Raw genomic sequence first — 18525 nt, 5'->3', positions numbered from 1 at the left:
AATTCCCAAGTTTTCACTTTTCAACTATGTTCATAAATGTACTTTTTAAGTGATTTAGTATTTGGGTATTATTCAAGTATTTTCAAAGGTGCATGACCAGTAGCTAACTTAGCAATTTTTGTTTACTGCATAGAATTTAGTGTACCTTCTTCCAAGAATGTCTGATTAATAGTGAAGTTTATCATTTTTTGCTAATTATGATAAATGGAGAATGTAATGTTATTTCTTTTTAATAAACTAACTTACTAGACATTATGTCACTTACATTAACATTTTCTTTTGAGGTACTAGATGGGTCAGTCAATGTACAAAAAAGTTTTCTTATTTTACCATTTTCAAATAATTAGTTCTTGCATCATTTTACTAAATGTACATTAGTATATGGTTGTCTTATTCTGTTCCTGATTTACAACATTCACAAGAAACAACCTGCTCACTTATTATTTTGCCGTGTTTCTTCACTGGTATGTCATTCTGATGTTATTGATTTCCATTTAAAGAGCTTTGTTAAAATTTTTTATTAATTTGATTCCTCTAACGTTCTGTCTAAAATAAAATGTAATGTGGAAATGGAATTAAAATCTCCCTGAATTAAAAATGAAATAATTATTCTTACCATGAATTCCTATTTGGCTCCTTCATTCTCAGAATTTTTTATATACTTGCCATCAGTTCTATTTTGGGAGTTTTCTTGTAATATTCTATATAAATTTTCATGAAAAATTTTCACAATTGTGGAGAGTTTATGATGCATAGTGGCATAAAATGTTATACATATGGTATATATGACATTCTGCGAAGAGGTAATCCATGGTTGACAGTCTCTTATTCAAACTGAATCTACCAATATCAGTGTCTCAGATTTACACATGGTGTATGATATCGAAAACAACCTTGTAATCCTTCATACAATGAAGAAGGAATACATTATGAACAATTAGAATTTTAGGCAGACCTACAAAAATACAAAGAAAAAATGCTCAATAAGCAGTGCACTCATAAAAGCATCAGTTTCTTGGACATCTGCCACCCCATTATTGATGAATTTCTTTGACGTTAATCCACAAATCTGTTACTGTATCTAGAAGTTTGTAAACATGCTGTTTAAGCAGCACACTGTGTGTCCAAGCTATACTAATGATCTCTGCAGTTCTCTGAGGTTCAACCTTTGCACTCTAGAGGATGTAATTCTGCACTTGACTTGGATGCCCTGCCCACTGTGATTATTTTATGCTTTTGCTAAATCAAGAAAGTTATTTTAGCCTTATTTGTAAAACAGGCAATTCAGAATTTTTGAAAATGTCATGACATAAATCCTCTTAAGCTCAAAGAATACTTGTAATAAAATAAATTACAGTCTTTATAATATTGACACACCCAAATTTCTCATGATATCACTGGGCATGTAACATTTTAAATTCATCCAGCTTTTACTTTTATCATTTGGACATCGTTTCTCTACAGCATAAAGTAAGTTTTATACTCTATCTGTACTTATATTAGACATACGTACACCTTGTTTTCTCATCTTCTATTATATGTAACGATTATACAGCTATCAAATTTATGGCAGTTTTCAGAACCCCTCAAAAATGGCCTAATACAAAGGCCAAGACTAACAGTAAACTCAAAAAAAAAAATGTTCTCCACAGCAATTGGAACAGTTTTTCATTAATTCAACAGACACTTGTAGAATTAGCACATAAAGAAATTGATAAATGCTCAAGAGAAAGACCAAGAGTGTGTTAAGATCAAGCACTGACCAGTGAGAGGAGACTTCGTATGAATTTCTTATGCCTGTGTAGGAAGTGTGATTACACTGGGCAACAACCAAAAAAACGTCATGGGTTTCTCAGCTGATTTAGACTAATTTTGGTGTTCTGAGTCCGAATATCACATTGATTTTGCTCTATCAGGTCAACTTTTTGAGATACAGCCACAGGCCTACATGACCATTTTTCCCTGAAATGTAAGCCTTTTTATAGGCTTCAATATGCTAATATTAGGGGTTTTAAGGGGATTATTCAGGACATATGAAAACAAAAGAAGCCTTTAAGATTGTAATAGTTAATCATTCCAATAGATGCCTTTTTTTCTTACTATAGTATAAAATTTATTCTAATTTTTATTGTCTGACAGTCAACTGCATATTTCTATTACTATTTCAGATTGATATGGCTTCTGCGCGACGTTCATGCATGAATAATCCAGACGTTTTCTGCTACATCTACGGAGAATACACGCTTTCAGTGGACAGGAAGAACATCACGGGATTTGTGAAGAACGCCTACCAGGCTTACTTTCAAGTCAAGCTGGGCGACCAAGATAAGCCCTGGGCACCGCACACGGTCTGCAAGAAGTGCGTGGAATACCTCCGGCGGTGGACGAAGGGCACGAAAACTTCACTGAAGTTTGGGATTCCGATGGTTTGGAGGGAGCCCTTTGACCATGCATCAGATTGTTACTTCTGCGCCATCAATACTACTGGCATCAACCGGAAGAATCGGCACAGCCTCCAGTACCCCAACCTTCCATCTGCCTGCCGTCCAGTTGCTCACTGCGAAGAAATTCCTGTACCAGCGTTCACAGAGCTTCCTAACATCGACGACGAGGCCACCACTGCAGACGAGGGAAGATATATAGCAGACGAGGAGTATGAAGCACAAGATGGTCAGCAGCTCTTTTCACAATGTGAGCTTAATGATCTTGTCGAAGACTTCATCCGAGCTGTTGGCCTCCAGACTCAAAGAGAAAAATCTACTTGGCGAGGACGCGCGTATCACTTTCTTTCGTAGAAGGCATGAGGACTACACGGGCTACTTCTGCCAGGAGGAAGACCTAGTGTACTGCCGAGATGTCGCCGGTCTTCTTGTTAAACTCGGGGCTCCTACATACGATCCGAGAGATTGGCGACTCTTTATTGACAGCTGAAAGCGCTCTTTGAAGTGTGTGCTCCTCCACAACGGGAACGAGTTCGCCTCAATCCCTCTTGCTCACTCCACAACTCTTGTAGAGAAATATGAAGCAGTGAAGTACGTGCTCGACAAAATCCAATATGAGCAGCACCAATGGATCATCTGCGTCGACTTCAAGATGGTGAACTTTCTACTTGGTCAGCAGTCCGGGTTCACGAAATACCCATGCTTTATATGTATGTGGGACAGTCGAGACAGAGCCCAGCACTATGTAAAGAAAGTGTGGCCGCCATGAGAGCAGTTAGTACCTGGTGCGAGAAACATCATAAACGAACCTCTTGTTGACCGGGAGAAGATATTGATCCCACCGCTACACATGAAGCTTGGGTTAATGAAACAGTTCACGCGTGCTCTGGACAAGGATGGGAGGTGCTTCCACTACCTGTGCCGAGCCTTTCCGCGACTGACCATTGAGAAGCTGAAGGCTGGCATTTTCGATGGGCCACAGATACGGCAGCTCATAAAGGACACAGAGTTCGAAAACTCCATGAACACGTTAGAGTGCGCCGCGTGGAAATCATTTGTGTAGGTGGTGAACAACTTCCTGGGGAACACGAAGGCAGCAAACCACGCCAGACTCATCAGCAGCATGATAGAGGCCTTTCAAAAGCTCGGGTGTTTGATGAGTATAAAGATGCACTTCCTGTACTCACACATGGAGAAGTTTCCTGAAAACCTTGGGGCGATGAGCGACAAGCAGGGAGAAAGGTTCCATCAGGACATGCGCCAAATGGAGGATAGGTACCAGGGGAGGTGGGACGCAGTCATGATGGCGGACTACTGCTGGATGCTGAAGAGAGACAACCCAGCAGCTGCTCACAAACGGGAATCGAAGAAACGCCGATTCATGCCGTGAACTCTGAACTTTTGTGTCACGTAACGCTCATTGTTATACTAATATTATGATAAATATGCTTATTTAATTTGATGGAGTAAATAAAAACTTAATGAATTTGCATACGTTGACTTTTATTTCTTGAGGAAAACGGAAAAAATCTTCCGGGGTTTCTCAGCAGATGATACAAAGAAATTTGTTTTTTTTTACGAAAAATCGATTTTTAAAAATTTCTGTAGCAAAAAATCCTGACCTGATAGAACAAAACCAAGGTCATTTTCGGACTCAGGGCATCAAAATTAGTCTAATTCAGCGGGAAAACCCTAGACATTTTTAAAAAAATCTTTTTTTGTTGCCCAGTGTTATCAGACAAGTTACTAAACGTGCTACTTTGGACCATATCATACTGTATGTAACTTGTCAGATGCCACATATTATGTTGAGGATAATGAACTTTCATTAAGAAGACAAAAGTGCAGAGATGTCACCCATGTCCTCCATATGAAGCCCTAAGGTGCAGATCACCGATGGGGGCGTCTCACTGAAGCAAACTGGAGATCTGCTCAATAATCATGGAGCTTCAATGGGAGGGGCTACCTCTGATGCTCACAACAGTGAAAAAGATGACAACAGGACCAGAATCCAAGGATTCACCAGTGTTGCCACATAGAGGACCACTAACAACTTCTACATCCAACATGCTGTAGCCGTCTCCATTAAGAACTTCTGAACGAGTGTATCACTGTTTTTACAGGAGAGGGAGCAATGCCATGAGCTCTAATGCATGCGGTACGGTGTAACAATTAGCATCACTGGCTGGTCTTATGTGAGTCACCAGCTAAAACCTAGCCATCATCAACTGTTAATTGTACCTTCCATTGAGAGTTCAGTTCTTTTCTGGCTGTACATTAGTGTTCATAATAAACATGCTTTCACTCTTTAGTGTTGTATTTCATCAATGACCCTGCTTTTGGATTTGTATTCACATGTGGCTACAATGTGACAATAGCTTCAAAAGTATTTACTAAGAAATTTATCTTTGATGTTAACAAATTTATATTTTACAGAAAGTCTTTTATTGGTATCTGCAGTCTGCACCTGGTATCCTCCCCAATTCAGCCATAGTTATTATGATAGCCAAATATCAACAAGGGCGGCCATAATGGGAGGAGGGGGGGGGGGGCATACCCTTAGATCCCAGGGCAAGGAACAAAAATATAGTGAGTTCAGATGTTTTTCTTTCGAGAACATTGTTTAAAATTTGGAATTATGCAGGTGTTTAACAGGGTCACAATTGGAACTTTTTTATGGTTACTGAAAAAGTCACCATTTGTGTATCAAAATATTGAAAATACTCCCCCCTACAAACTATTGTATGGGTGCCCTTGAATGGCAGAACTAATTTATTACTACTATTGTCTCAATTCCTAATCTAATTCCCTCAGTTTTATCTAATTTCGGCTACATTCCATTACTTTGTTTTATTTTCTTAATGTTCAGCTTATAATCTCTTTTCAAGACCTTATCCATTCCATTCAACTGCTCCTTAGTCTGTCTCAAAATTTCTCCTTTATTTCCTTTCCTGCTTGTAATGTACAGTTTGAGTAACGTTCGGATAAGCTGCAACACTGTCTCACCTCTTTCTAAACTACTGCTTGGCTTTCGTGTCCTTTGACACTTGTATCTGCAGTCTGGTTTCTGTATCAGTTCTAAACAACTTTTTCACTTAACTGTATTTTATACCTGCTTTCTTGGGAATTTAAAAGAGTTTACTCCACCCAGCAATGTCTAATGTCTTTTTCTAAATTTCCGTATGTTGTAAATGTAGGTTTGCCTTTCTTCACTCCATCTTCTAAGATAAGTTGTTGGGTCAGTAATGCCTCATGTGTCCCTTCATTTCTCCTGAACCAAAATGACCCTCCTGAAGGTCAGGTTCTATTGTCTTTCAATTCCTCATTCAAGAATCTGTGTCAGTAATTTACAACAATGACTTATTAAGCAGTTTTGTAGCACCAGTCAGCACCTGCCCACTTTGGGATTGGAATTATTACAGTATTCTTAAAGCCAGAGGATATGTTGCCTAATTAATATTATGTGGATAATTTTGGCATGGTATTTTCTCCCAAGGATTTCAATAATTCTAAGGGAATGTCATCTACTTCAAGTGAATTGCCTGACTTACAGCCAACTCATTTTCATCTATTTCTTCTTCTCTTTTCATGATATTGTTTTCAAGTTTGTACCCTTTTTATAGGTCTTCTATAAATTCCTTCCACCTTTTGGCATTCCCTTCTTTGTTTAGTATTAGTTTACCACCAGAGATTTTGATATTCATAAAGCTGTTTGTCTTTTCATCAAAGGTTACTTTAATTTTTCTATACACAAAAATCTGTCTTTCCCATAGTCATATATACTTTTACAATTTTGCATTCCTTCACAAATCATTCCTCCTCCACCATTTTGCAATTCCTAATGTATCATTTTTGTAGGCATTTGCATTCCCTTATGCCTGCTTCATTTGTTGCATTTTCATATTTTCTCCTTTCGTCGATTACATTCAATATCTTGTGTACTATCAAAGGATCTATACTGGGTCTTGTCCTTTTTGATCCTCTGCTGCCTTCACTATTTCACCTCTCAAAACTACCAATTTGTCTTATTCTGTGTTTCTTTCCACTGTTTCTCTCTGTTACATTCCTTTTCCTTGTTTCATTCAATCATTGTCTAATACTTACTTTGAAACACTCAAAAACTTCTTTTTCTTTCAGTTTATTCAGGTGTCATTTACTTAATTTTTTACTTTCCTATGATTTCTTCACTTTTAATCTTCAGTTCATAACTTATAAATTATGGCAGAGTCCACATCCACTGCTGGAGAGAATTTATAATGTAAAATCCGCTTTCTAAATTTATGTCTTATCATTCTACAGAATATGTCTGCCTGCTTAGCTGAGTGGTAACAAGCTTGCCTACCATGCCGCGGGCCTGGGTTGGAGATTTTCTCTGCCCGTGGAGTGGGCATTGTGTTGGCCTCATCATTTCATCACCACTGACATGCAAGTCAGCCAATGTGGTGTCACCTGAAATAAGACATGCACCCGACGGCCAAACTACCCCACACAGGGTCTCCCAGCTACCAATGCCACACCATCATTTCGTATCATAGAGCCTATTTGAAGTCTACTGAAGTCTCCAGAGCTTTTCCACATACACAACAACTTTTAGTGATGCTTATTTCACATGCCAGTATTTGTACTCTGTGAAGTTTTTTCCGTCCTGCTTGGCATGGGTAGAAACTGTTTATTTTCACTTGCTCCATATGTACACTGCAACACACGGAACCAAACACTCATTCCTATAAGTCCACAACAGACTGAGTTCACTAAGTGACTGGAGCACTAACAATTCCAGGATGTAGTACATTCAGCATAGCAATACACCAGTTCCATACCAGTAACCACTAGAGACTGGAAACAAACTATATCAACTTGGCTGTGTAGTGGCGCAATACGAAAAGCTACAAAGTATAGTAAGGAATAAGCTGTGCGCGAAGCCCAGGCCACAGTTTCAGTAGCATTCAGTTGCCACCAGGAACGGCACATGATGTGGCACAAATCCCAGCACAATGGCTCCCCTTAAAACAGCGACCCGCAGCCATCGCTCGCAGCCCAGTACCTCTGACATGTCCATATCTGTGCTAGGTGGAAAAACCGAATTACTGCTGAATGGAAAACCCCTCCCCCCTTTAATAGTGCTTAGGGCCAGAAATGCCCCAACCAATGCCTGTGCCGACTGTGTCCAGGACAAGGAGAGGGCAAAATTGGAATCCCTGCCAATGGCTCATGCAGCATGCCCTCCACCACCAGAATGGGAGGTGGGGTTGGCCTGTTGGGAAGTGACTATCGCATGTGACAAGGGTGACAGAGTCATCCTCCATCAGCACCTCGTCCTGTGAACAAACAGAGTGCCACAATCATTCAGAGCAGTCAGCACAGGTGGTAGGGACAGTAGATATGCACGGCACAGTGGGAGGGAAGGGATCCACCCTCACTGGCTCCCATCACTTGTCAGTATCTACTTCCCTTCAATGCCTTGCAGTGGTACGCAGAGTGGAGGGAAAGGAGCACGTCCAGAGGCTTGTACAGTTTTTGTATGAAACCAGTGGTGCTGTCCATCGGTGCCTAAGGAGAGTTCAGGGGTGGCACATCATGCTGTGTGTGGAGTTGATTGTGGTGACAGACCAGCTGCTCCTGGCTGACTGCCACATCAAACATCTGTTGCCCCATTGCCAACCACAAAGCCCTGGGTCCACCCAGGATTTTGGCTAAATGTGCAGGCCCACACATGGCACTATAACACGGCGAGGTGTGTGGCTGTGGACCTGCACCGTTAATTGCAGGATGTCTAACAGTGTACATGAAAATGAAATGATCGTGTGGTATTAATGGCTGGGAGGCCCCGTTCGGGCAAGTTCGGCCGCCGGGTTGCAAGTCTTACTTCAGGTTATGCCACATTGGGCGACTTGCGCATCAGTGGTGGTGGTGAAAGAATGATGAGGACAACACAACATGCAGTCCCCAAGCAGAGAAAATCACCAATCTAGCTGGAAATTGAACACGGGCCCTCTGCACGGTAGGCAAACACGTTACCACTCAGCTAAGCAGGCAGACAGGCACCAGTGCAAAATTTCAGCCAAGCTACATTCATCGACAGGTGTCGACTGGTATGTGGCCAGAAAGCTAGTAAGCGCACCACTTGAGTTTGCTGTCAATAAGATTTCCCCTTCCCCCCGGTCGACTTGAATGTCCTGACCAACCACTTGGCTTTTGGCTTCTATAGAGGTGGAAGTCAAGTGCTCGATACCAATCTGTCTACAAAAATCCCGAAACACCAAAGCCTTAAACTGTGGGCTGTTGTCGAAAACTATTGTAGCTGGGGGTCCCTTCTATAGTAAAGGTAGTAAATAAGGCCCATAGAATATTGTAGACACCCACAATACATATGTGAAATTTGGAAGGAGGTCAACAACCTACAACCACACTGCTCCATGGAAAAGGCCAGTGAAATCTACATGTACACCTAGGCATTGGTTGGGGGGGGGGGGGGGGGTTGGGCCATAAGTTAAATCACTATACTGGAGCAAACTGGTTATGTGCACAGGTGTAGCAGTTGTGGATAGTACACTTTTGGCACATTCCCCAATGTGCAGTGAGAAGGAGTTGCAATATGCAGGGGCGGATTGCAGGAGGGACAACGACCCAACATTCTGCACCATCTGTAGCTAACAAAATGACTTTTTCTGTAACAAAGGCTGTGCCTGAGAGAAAAATATGTGCACCACTCTGGAGCTGAGTTCAAACTACAGCTGCCGCACTGTGGACAACACCCCATAAAGGAGCAGGTCACAGCTTGTCTCTGCTGCAATATTGCCCGCTGTAATAGGAAACTCATCTAGAATGTGCCACTGGTTCGCGTCCAAGGCAAAACGCAATGTTTCATGTCTCTCAAAATAATGCAATGTTTCATGTCTCTCAAAATCGACATCAGGTCCACATGGCAAATGAGACAAGGCAACGGCATAAGAGTGCTGCATGACAGTTCTGTAATGGATGCCGTAAATGTAGTTGCTAAGAAACAAAACCCACTGCTGAAACCGTTGCACAGTTTTGTCCGGAAGTTTTGCATGAGGACCAAACAATGACAACAGGGCCTTGTAGTCCATAATCAGATGACCCTTGGTACCACAGAGGTAGACATGGAACTTCAAGACACCATAAATGGTGGCCACAGGCTCTTTTTCAATCTGTGAATAATTTCACTGTACCGAGTTCAACATCTTAGATGCAAACGTGGTAAGTTGTCCCACCTCATCAACAAATTTATGTGACCATGTCATCAACAAATTTATGTAAGAGGACAGCACCAACATCACAATCTGATGCATCTGTGATCAGTATTAGCCGTTCACCCAGTTGTAATGTCGACAAACAAGGGGCCAACCTGAGATACTTTTTAAGCTGCACAAATGCCCATTGATAAGCCTCTGACCATACAGACGGAGCACCCTTTTTATGTAAGTAGTTGAGTGTGTGGGGGGGGAGGGGAGGGGGGGGGGGGATGAGCGGCATTTGGAATGAACTTGATGCAATAATGCACTCTGCCCAGAAAAGATAGCAGTTCTTTTAAGATTCTTAAGCACCATAAAATTAATAATGGTGGTCAAATGGTCTTGTGTGGGTGTAAGCTCATCTTTACTTACTATGTGGCCCAATTACCTGACTATGTTGGAAGAAACTACACTTGGTGAGACAACAACGTAGGCCACTGGATTGCAGTCACTCAAACAACAGTTGTAAACTGTGCAAGTGTAGGTCCTGCATGCCCTCTGTTCACTAACAAATCATCCAAATAATTGACACAATTAGGGATGCCCTGAATCAGCTGTTCTATACACCTCTGAAAATTTGCAGCAGCACCAGTGACGTCAAACGGCAATATTTTATATCTGTGCATGCTGAATGGTGTGTTAATCACTTGAAACTGTTTTGTGTGCTCATCAACAGGTAACTGGAAATATACATCAGTGAGATCAACTTTTGAAAACTACTGACCTCCAGCCAATTTAGCTAAAAAATCCTCTTGCCTATGGATGGGGCACAAATCAACATTTGCGTAGGCATCAATGGTATACTTAAAATCACCACAGCTCCAAAGTGACCCATTACGCTTTTGTACAATAACCACAGGTGTCACTCACTAGCTAGCCAAGACTGGAGAGATAACACCTAGATTCTGAAATATGTCTAGTTCTACCTTAATTTGTTTGTGCATGGTGATTGGTATCAGACAGGCTCTGCAGAACTTAGGCAGTGGTGAATGCTTCAAAGAGATAAGTGCTTGAAAATTCATAGCACAATCTACAGTAGGCATATACATTAAGTTCCAAAAATGGAATCGCATAGAAATTACATTCGCCTGATCCTGAATTTGGTGAGAATGAAATCTCGAACTAATTCTGAATATAAATGAACAAGTTTTATTAGGAGGAGGTCTCTTCATTTGCTATCCAAAAAACATTTTGCAAACTAAACATTTAATTATTATGTAAGAGGATTTATTAAAAAGCAAGTCTCGTTTTGTGTGTGCTATTATTTGTTCGAAGTATTCCATGTAAGCTTTGTGCTGTCCCAAGAGTGTTACAGCTGTACTTGGCATCATAACATGCAAAGTAATTGAAGGCGGCAAAGAATCTTCTGTGTGAACCTTCAGGTCAAAGAATATCAACAACCAGAAGATTATAACAATAACGTATATACTGATGTACAGAAACTCTTCCCATTCCCCACCTCCACTCCCCACCCTGAAGTTCAAATGAGTTGTAACCAGGCGATTAACCTCTGATCACATTTCGTAATTACAGGTTAAAGGCACAATAAAAGCCTTTCTATAAATCATAATTAATGAGTCATGGTTTTGGTAGAAGTTGAGCTCTTTTACAGACATAAGAGGAATTATTGATGAGCTGGGGGGTGTTTGTAGACTTCTAGGAGTTGAAAACTAGCAATAAAATGATTTATAAATTAACTGAACCCTCGCACTCTTCAAAGATACCCCTCTGATGTGGTCGCACCTTCAACTATCCGTCATCACAACCAACATATCATACCCACAATCATCTACTTTGCCATCTCACACCCAAACTGCCATCTTACAAACAATATAGACCATAAGTTACACTATAGGTCTGTCTGAGAGGAGAGTCAATATGAGTCAAAAAGACTGAAGGAAGGGACAGCCACACAATGCAAAATGCAAGCAATTTTCTGTCATATACATGTCATCTGTTTAAGAGTTTGTTACCAGTTGCTCCATATCATCCTTTCCATTGGCTGCATCCAATTTCACATGATGACACATAGCCAACATCTGTTCTTTTGCACACAAGTGCAGCACACCAACAGCCCTTTGTAAACTTTACTCCTAATACATTTTAAAAATATTAAAATACCTGCACGGGACTGTTTGCTTGGAAGTAATGTGGCAATGTGTGATGGATCACGCTGTAGTGCTTCAAGGTCCACATCGGCTGGATAACTTTCTTGATAAAATTCAGAGCCCGCTTCCTCCCAGCCCTGCCCACGAGACACACGTTTTTTGCGTTCACCGCCTGACATCTCTACCTGGAAATAAAATTAAGACAGTTAAAGAAATGAATATTTTATTAGTCGTTATTGGAATTTACATGAAATGAAGATAAAAGGAAAACATACATTCTCATTAAATGCCACAACGATGAAAGTGCAGGAATAACTTCCCAGTCTGTGGCGTAGTTCACACCTATATTTGCACTGTCAATGAGCATTCCAAACAACTTACAAATTCTTAATAACACTTCTCATCATCCAGTCACATACTCAGTTTAATGTGTGAAATGCACTGTAATAGCCTGCTAACAACATGAAAAGCTTAGCACTCATACTTACAAAGACAGGTATATAAACATACAGAGGTGGAGGAGAGGGGAGGGGAGGGAGGGAGAGATTCCAGAACTATAGAAATTTTTAAAATGGCCAATTGTTTCAAAAGAGATAATGCTACCATACACACAGAGCAACTCACATCTACATCTACATCTACATCTACATCTATACTCCGCGAGCCACCTTACGGTGTGTGGCGGAGGGTACTTATTGTACCACTATCTGATCCCCCCTTCCCTGTTCCATTCACGAATTGTGCGTGGGAAGAACGACTGCTTGTAAGTCTCCGTATTTGCTCTAATTTCTCGGATCTTTTCGTTGTGATCATTACGCGAGATATATGTGGGCGGTAGTAATATGTTGTCCATCTCTTCCCGGAATGTGGTCTCTCGTAATTTCGATAATAAACCTCTCCGTATTGCGTAACGCCTTTCTTGAAGTGTCCGCCACTGGAGCTTGTTCAGCATCTCCGTAACGCTCTCGCGCTGACTAAATGTCCCCATGACGAATCGCGCTGCTTTTCGCTGGATCATGTCTATCTCTTCTATTAATCCAACCTGGTAAGGGTCCCATACTGATGAGCAATACTCAAGAATCGGACGAACAAGCGTTTTGTAAGCTACTTCTTTCGTCGATGAGTCACATTTTCTTAGAATTCTTCCTATGAATCTCAACCTGGCGCCTGCTTTTCCCACTATTTGTTTTATGTGATCATTCCACTTCAGATCGCTCCGGATAGTAACTCTAAGTATTTTACGGTCGTTACCGCTTCCAATGATTTACCACCTATGGCATAATCGTACTGGAATGGATTTCTGCCCCTATGTATGCGCATTATATTACATTTATCTACGTTTAGGGAAAGCTGCCAGCTGTCGCACCATGCATTAATCCTCTGCAGGTCTTCCTGGAGTACGTACGAGTCTTCTGATGTTGCTACTTTCTTGTAGACAACCGTGTCATCTGCAAATAGCCTCACGGAGCTACCGATGTTGTCAACTAAGTCATTTATGTATATTGTAAACAATAAAGGTCCTATCACGCTTCCTTGCGGTACTCCCGAAATTACCTCTACATCTGCAGATTTTGAACCGTTAAGAATGACATGTTGTGTTCTTTCTTCTAGGAAATCCTGAATCCAATCACAAACCTGGTCCGATATTCCGTAAGCTCGTATTTTTTTCATTAAACGTAAGTGCGGAACCGTATCAAATGCCTTCCTGAAGTCCAGGAATACGGCATCAATCTGCTCGCCAGTGTCTACGGCACTGTGAATTTCTTGGGCAAATAGGGCGAGCTGAGTTTCACATGATCTCTGTTTGCGGAATCCATGTTGGTTATGATGAAGGAGATTTGTATTATCTAAGAACGTCATAATACGAGAACACAAAACATGTTCCATTATTCTAAAACAGATTGACGTAAGCGAAATAGGCCTATAATTATTCGCATCTGATTTATGACCCTTCTTGAAAATGGGAACGACCTGCGCTTTCTTCCAGTCGCTAGGTACTTTACGTTCTTCCAGCGATCTACGATAAATTGCTGATAGAAAGGGGGCAAGTTCTTTAGCATAATCACTGTAGAATCTTAAGGGTATCTCGTCTGGTCCGGATGCTTTTCCGCTACTAAGTGATAGCAGTTGTTTTTCAATTCCGATATCGTTTATTTCAATCTACTCAGGATTCTTTGTCATTTGGCATATTTTTAGCTCTGGTAGAAAAATGCTAAGTTGCACCATGGCTTGGAGTATATGTTAAACTGTAGGTTTCATTATAACTGGCGAGTAAATCAGTTCAAAGGTCTGAGAAAGGCAACAGCATACCACCTCCAATAGGATAACGCCCAGTAAAGCACTGTAATGTTCAGAACAATCTTTGTGTTGATGACAGCTTTACTTATCTTCAATAGTAATTCATTGCTGGTTTGTACACAAATATGTACAGTTTCCTGCTTCCCTGAAGTTTGAAATGAGAAGTACAGTGATTAAAAAAGCTTGTAACTACACATGAAAACTACTCTTTATTCCATGTTTTCCCTACAGAAACAGGGTGCTAAATCTTAGTCCTCTACGTTTAACATATTAATTCCTGCATTTACATGATGCTAATAGACGTAACATATCAACTCTCATTATAACTTTCAAGCTCTTGTAAGCAAAAGAGAAGTTCCTCCAACATTCTGATGCATTACTGTCAGCTTACCCATATAAGTTTCTTTTGCATGTGGAACCTTGTTTACTTAACTTCATTCAAAACACCCTGTATGAATGAGGTATTTAGCATAAAAACAACCCACCTTCTACTTCCATAATCACAGGAATTTTACCATTGGTACCTGTGTCCCTAATCCCCACCCCATTCCCTCCTTATATTTTCAGCTATCAATTCCACTAATGTACCTTTCCTCCCCTGTTTAAATGTAGGACATGTCTTGTGTAACCCATTATTAAAACAACAGCTACTGGCAAAGTCAATACCAATCCAGACAGCTCCTGGTTAACATAACTGATGGCTTTGCCCATCCAGGGTTGCAACTGCAGAACTTCAGTGAAATCTGTGGTGTTACATATAACTCTGGAAGAGTGTTGTGTTGCCCTATGTCAATCTAGCCGACGAATGATACTCATGTATCATATGTGATATAGTGATTCAGTAGCTGCGAGCATGAAACTGTGTGTACCTGCGTGGGCATTTGTGTACTCTCAATGCAGCGTCATTCCAGGCTAGAGTAATTGGGCAAGCCCAGAGCAAACACCTGCAGTGTAACAATACTGGGAGAAACACATACATAAACAGAAGAAGCATAGTCAATTCTAATTCATGTAACAAACTGTCAAACTGATGTATATAGTCTTATGTGATGTTCCCTATGCGGGAAAGTTGTGTTTCGAAGAAGTACGCAGCTGGAATACAGTTTTATTTCAGGCGCAGAAAGTCAAAACCGTGAGAGGTCATGAAACTCAAAAGATCTCTCTCTCTCTCTCTCTCTCTCTCTCTCACACACACACACACACACACACGTAAATAAGGGACATCAAAAATAGAAAATTATTAGAAACACAGCTATTGAAACTGCTTGAATAAAGCAGTCAATCCTGTGAATGGATACCAGGAAATAGTTATTTCAACATGAGCAACAATGCACACAAGATTAGGGTTTTCTATTTCCTGGGCCCTACACCAATAATTGTGCTACATGTGCTAGTAGCTGATGAGGTTATTAATATATGCACATAAAAACTACTTTGTGCTAGAGGACAATATCATCAGTGAAGGAATCCAGATATTAAGGACAGAGTCTTTTACAGAGGAGGATTAATAGCACTTCATTTTAGATAACTGGATGAAAGGAGGTGCACCACTGCTAGGCTGTTGACTTCATTTGAAGCTTTTTATCCCTTACATCCAGTTACTAACTTTCATTTTGCATGACCTAGTGCCTCTACAGAGGGATCACTACTGTGTGTGTAAAGCACAGAGTCTCTCAGTAAGACTCAAGACATCCACTATATCATTTTTGTGTACTGTCACCTGTATTATTACACAGAACAATTAAATCCTTCCCTAACATTTTTGAGTGGAGAAGTGAGTTTTAGTAAGGCCAGACATCTTTTGTTACTGGATTCATGTATTACCTGGCTTGAAGTATACTCAAAGACTCATAAGAAGCGATTAATTTCATAGTGTAAATGGACCTTAATCTACTTCAGTGTCCACGGATTGTATGGGACTAAGGATGGTTGATGGTGAATTCATTCAGAGTGCTCCTTGACATCATGACCTGGAAAACAACACACAGCAGCTATAATTAATGTACATTACATTAATATTTCAGTTAATATTTTAAAAAGTTATAAAATAATAATTTAAATAGTCCTATGTCATCTCAATTAAAACTTATTAACAATCTATCAGTCTCTTAATAGGCAGAGGAGTCTCTGACATGACACTGACCCCCACTACCTTTTCCCTCTTTGTAACAGCTGAGATCTGGTGTACAATAAGTTCCCCAAGGTTGTGCTTTGTACAGATTCCAAGAGATTTATAAAAGCAGGCTCCACAGTTGGTAAGAACCATTAGCATGGTCTGGGTGCAGCATATTTCAGCACTCATTCATATCTGCTTAGATTTTGAATAAAAATAATCTGCAATGGTGGCTGAAGAATTTCAATACAATGAGTCATCCTCATTCTGGCAATGGTCTTATCAAAGAGGACAAAGGAGCATATAGATATTCAGGATGAGGGTGGAGGAACTGTCATTCAATGGAACAGAAGACCAAGGTGATGATCTTGAAGACATGAAGGCATTAAGGAGTCAAATATTAGATGATGATGAATGGGGGGCACTCAGAAGGGTGGTCATCACCACTGTTTCAAGGTGTCAGCATGCCAATCTCGAGCATGTGCTCGTGCGTGTGTGTGTGGGGGGTGGGGGGGGGGGGGGGGGAGGTGACCCACAGCAAAGTTGCTTATAATGTGTTGAAATCCTCTTAACAATTGTAAAAACTGCCTTCCTGTTACCCTTAATTATGACACTTAAAATTGATAAATAAAAATGCTAAACTGCCCTAATGTGCTACAGATTTACAGCATGCTGACCCCTTTTCTGAACACCAGAAACAAGGTCTGAAGTTTCACACAATTTCAAAATCCATGTTGGCAGTGGCTAGAATGGTGGGCAGATCTCCAGCCAAACTGAGGTGTTGCCCTTATGTCAATATATAAAACACATAGCTGAAAAATCTCAGACCGAAATTGGTAAACTACAAACTCACTGAGTGGTGGACTTCGCACTGGACACTGAGTGGTGGACTTCCCACTGGAGGAGGAAATAAGGTGTTATTGGACAGTGTCCTGTTCACAGTCTGGTGAGCAGCACTTCCTTCCATCGGTGTGATTCGTATGAAGTCCACCATGTCAGTATGATTGATTTGATTGACTGTAGTTTGTTGTTTACAAATTTCCAGCCATTCCATTTCCCATGATTCTTCTGCCAGATAGTGAGATGACAGCACACTGAAGTACATCACCATCCCTACATGCTTCTTTGACTGCTTTGTTGACTGTTTCACTTCCTGCGTTCGACGTGTCTTGGTATCTAGCGAAAGACCACTTCCTTACCTTGGTGTTAGATCTGTTGTAAGGTGTCATGCATGATCTGAATCATCTTCTCTACTGGCTACATTTGGTGTACTGCTTGTAACGCACTGAGCAAGTCAGAATAGACAAGAAACGTTGCACTGTTATGCTTTTGTATCTGCTCCAGTGCCTCAAGGACTCCATGTCATAATTTGTAAACTGTTCCAGAAGATGTTCTAAGAAAGCCCTAACAGGGGAAACAGATAAACAACTGACCGCATTCCTTTGCTGGAATCCATCTGTATAAATAATTTTCACCAACATGATAGTGAAAGCATCTCTCCCTGAAAAAGGACTAAATAAAAAAAAAAAGTGGTGGACATCCATGCCTCCAGGTCCATGAAGCTGGTGTAGGATGTTGTATCTCCATGCGGCATCATACAATTTTTCCTGGTTAAAAAGAAGAAGAGTGATAGTTCCAGCAAGGTAGGAAGGTAAATAGGTTGGGTTGGTCGGTTGGTTGGTTGGTGGCAGTAGTAGTAGTAGTGGTGGTGGTGGTGGTGGTGGTGGCAGTAGTGGGGAGATATACACTATCACACACTATCTGAGTGGGGACTACCCAATGTAAAGTTGCTTTAACAAGGCTGCAAAGGCTTACATTAGAATGGGACTGTAATATATTGCTCTCCAGTATGAGTCAAGTATTTTATTGCTGTGCTAACTTAGGGCATTTACTTGCAGAGTTAACTTGAATCACTGGTTCACAAGTTTTTCAAATGAAGGCTTCCACAAGGCAAGGGAACAGAATCAACTGAACAATCGTCAGATACATGTGTGAAACTGTTTACATTTAAAGCTCACTGGTAACCAGGTACAAAAGGAATATTCAATAGCTTATAAGTGGACCTCAGTCAAATTAACCAGAAAATCACAACACAAAGGAAGAGCTTAATGTCTCTTAGATGCTGAAGCCATAACAGAGTGTGTATTTGGAGCTTACAGGTGCTCAGTGGCAGATGCCATAAGAGAAAAAGCACAAGTATGGGTTGCGGGAAAGGAAATCAGCTCTCGTTTTCAAAGGACTTAGGGAAACGAAGGAAAATCAAAGTCTGGATGGCTGTAGACGGATTTGAACTTCCAGCCTCCCAAATG

At 40.8% G+C, this 18525-nt stretch overlaps 1 protein-coding gene across 3 annotated transcripts in view; it reads right to left on the bottom strand.

Moving 5' to 3' along the window:
• Nucleotides 1-18525, bottom strand: part of LOC126183463 (transmembrane channel-like protein 7) — a 175669-nt gene that overhangs the window by 29191 nt on the left and 127953 nt on the right. For 2 of the 3 annotated variants that reach the window (XM_049925467.1, XM_049925477.1), the window contains exon 2: nt 11819-11990. In XM_049925467.1, coding sequence (XP_049781424.1) covers nt 11819-11990 — 172 coding nt within the window. Of the gene's footprint in view, nt 1-11818; nt 11991-15927; nt 16056-18525 lie in introns of those variants that run through there. The other variant, XM_049925486.1, reaches the window with a different exon arrangement.

This window comes from Schistocerca cancellata, chromosome 1 (genome assembly GCF_023864275.1).
Source record: "Schistocerca cancellata isolate TAMUIC-IGC-003103 chromosome 1, iqSchCanc2.1, whole genome shotgun sequence".
NCBI classification, from domain to species: domain Eukaryota; kingdom Metazoa; phylum Arthropoda; class Insecta; order Orthoptera; family Acrididae; genus Schistocerca; species Schistocerca cancellata.
This window is presented reverse-complemented; position numbering and strand designations above follow the sequence as displayed.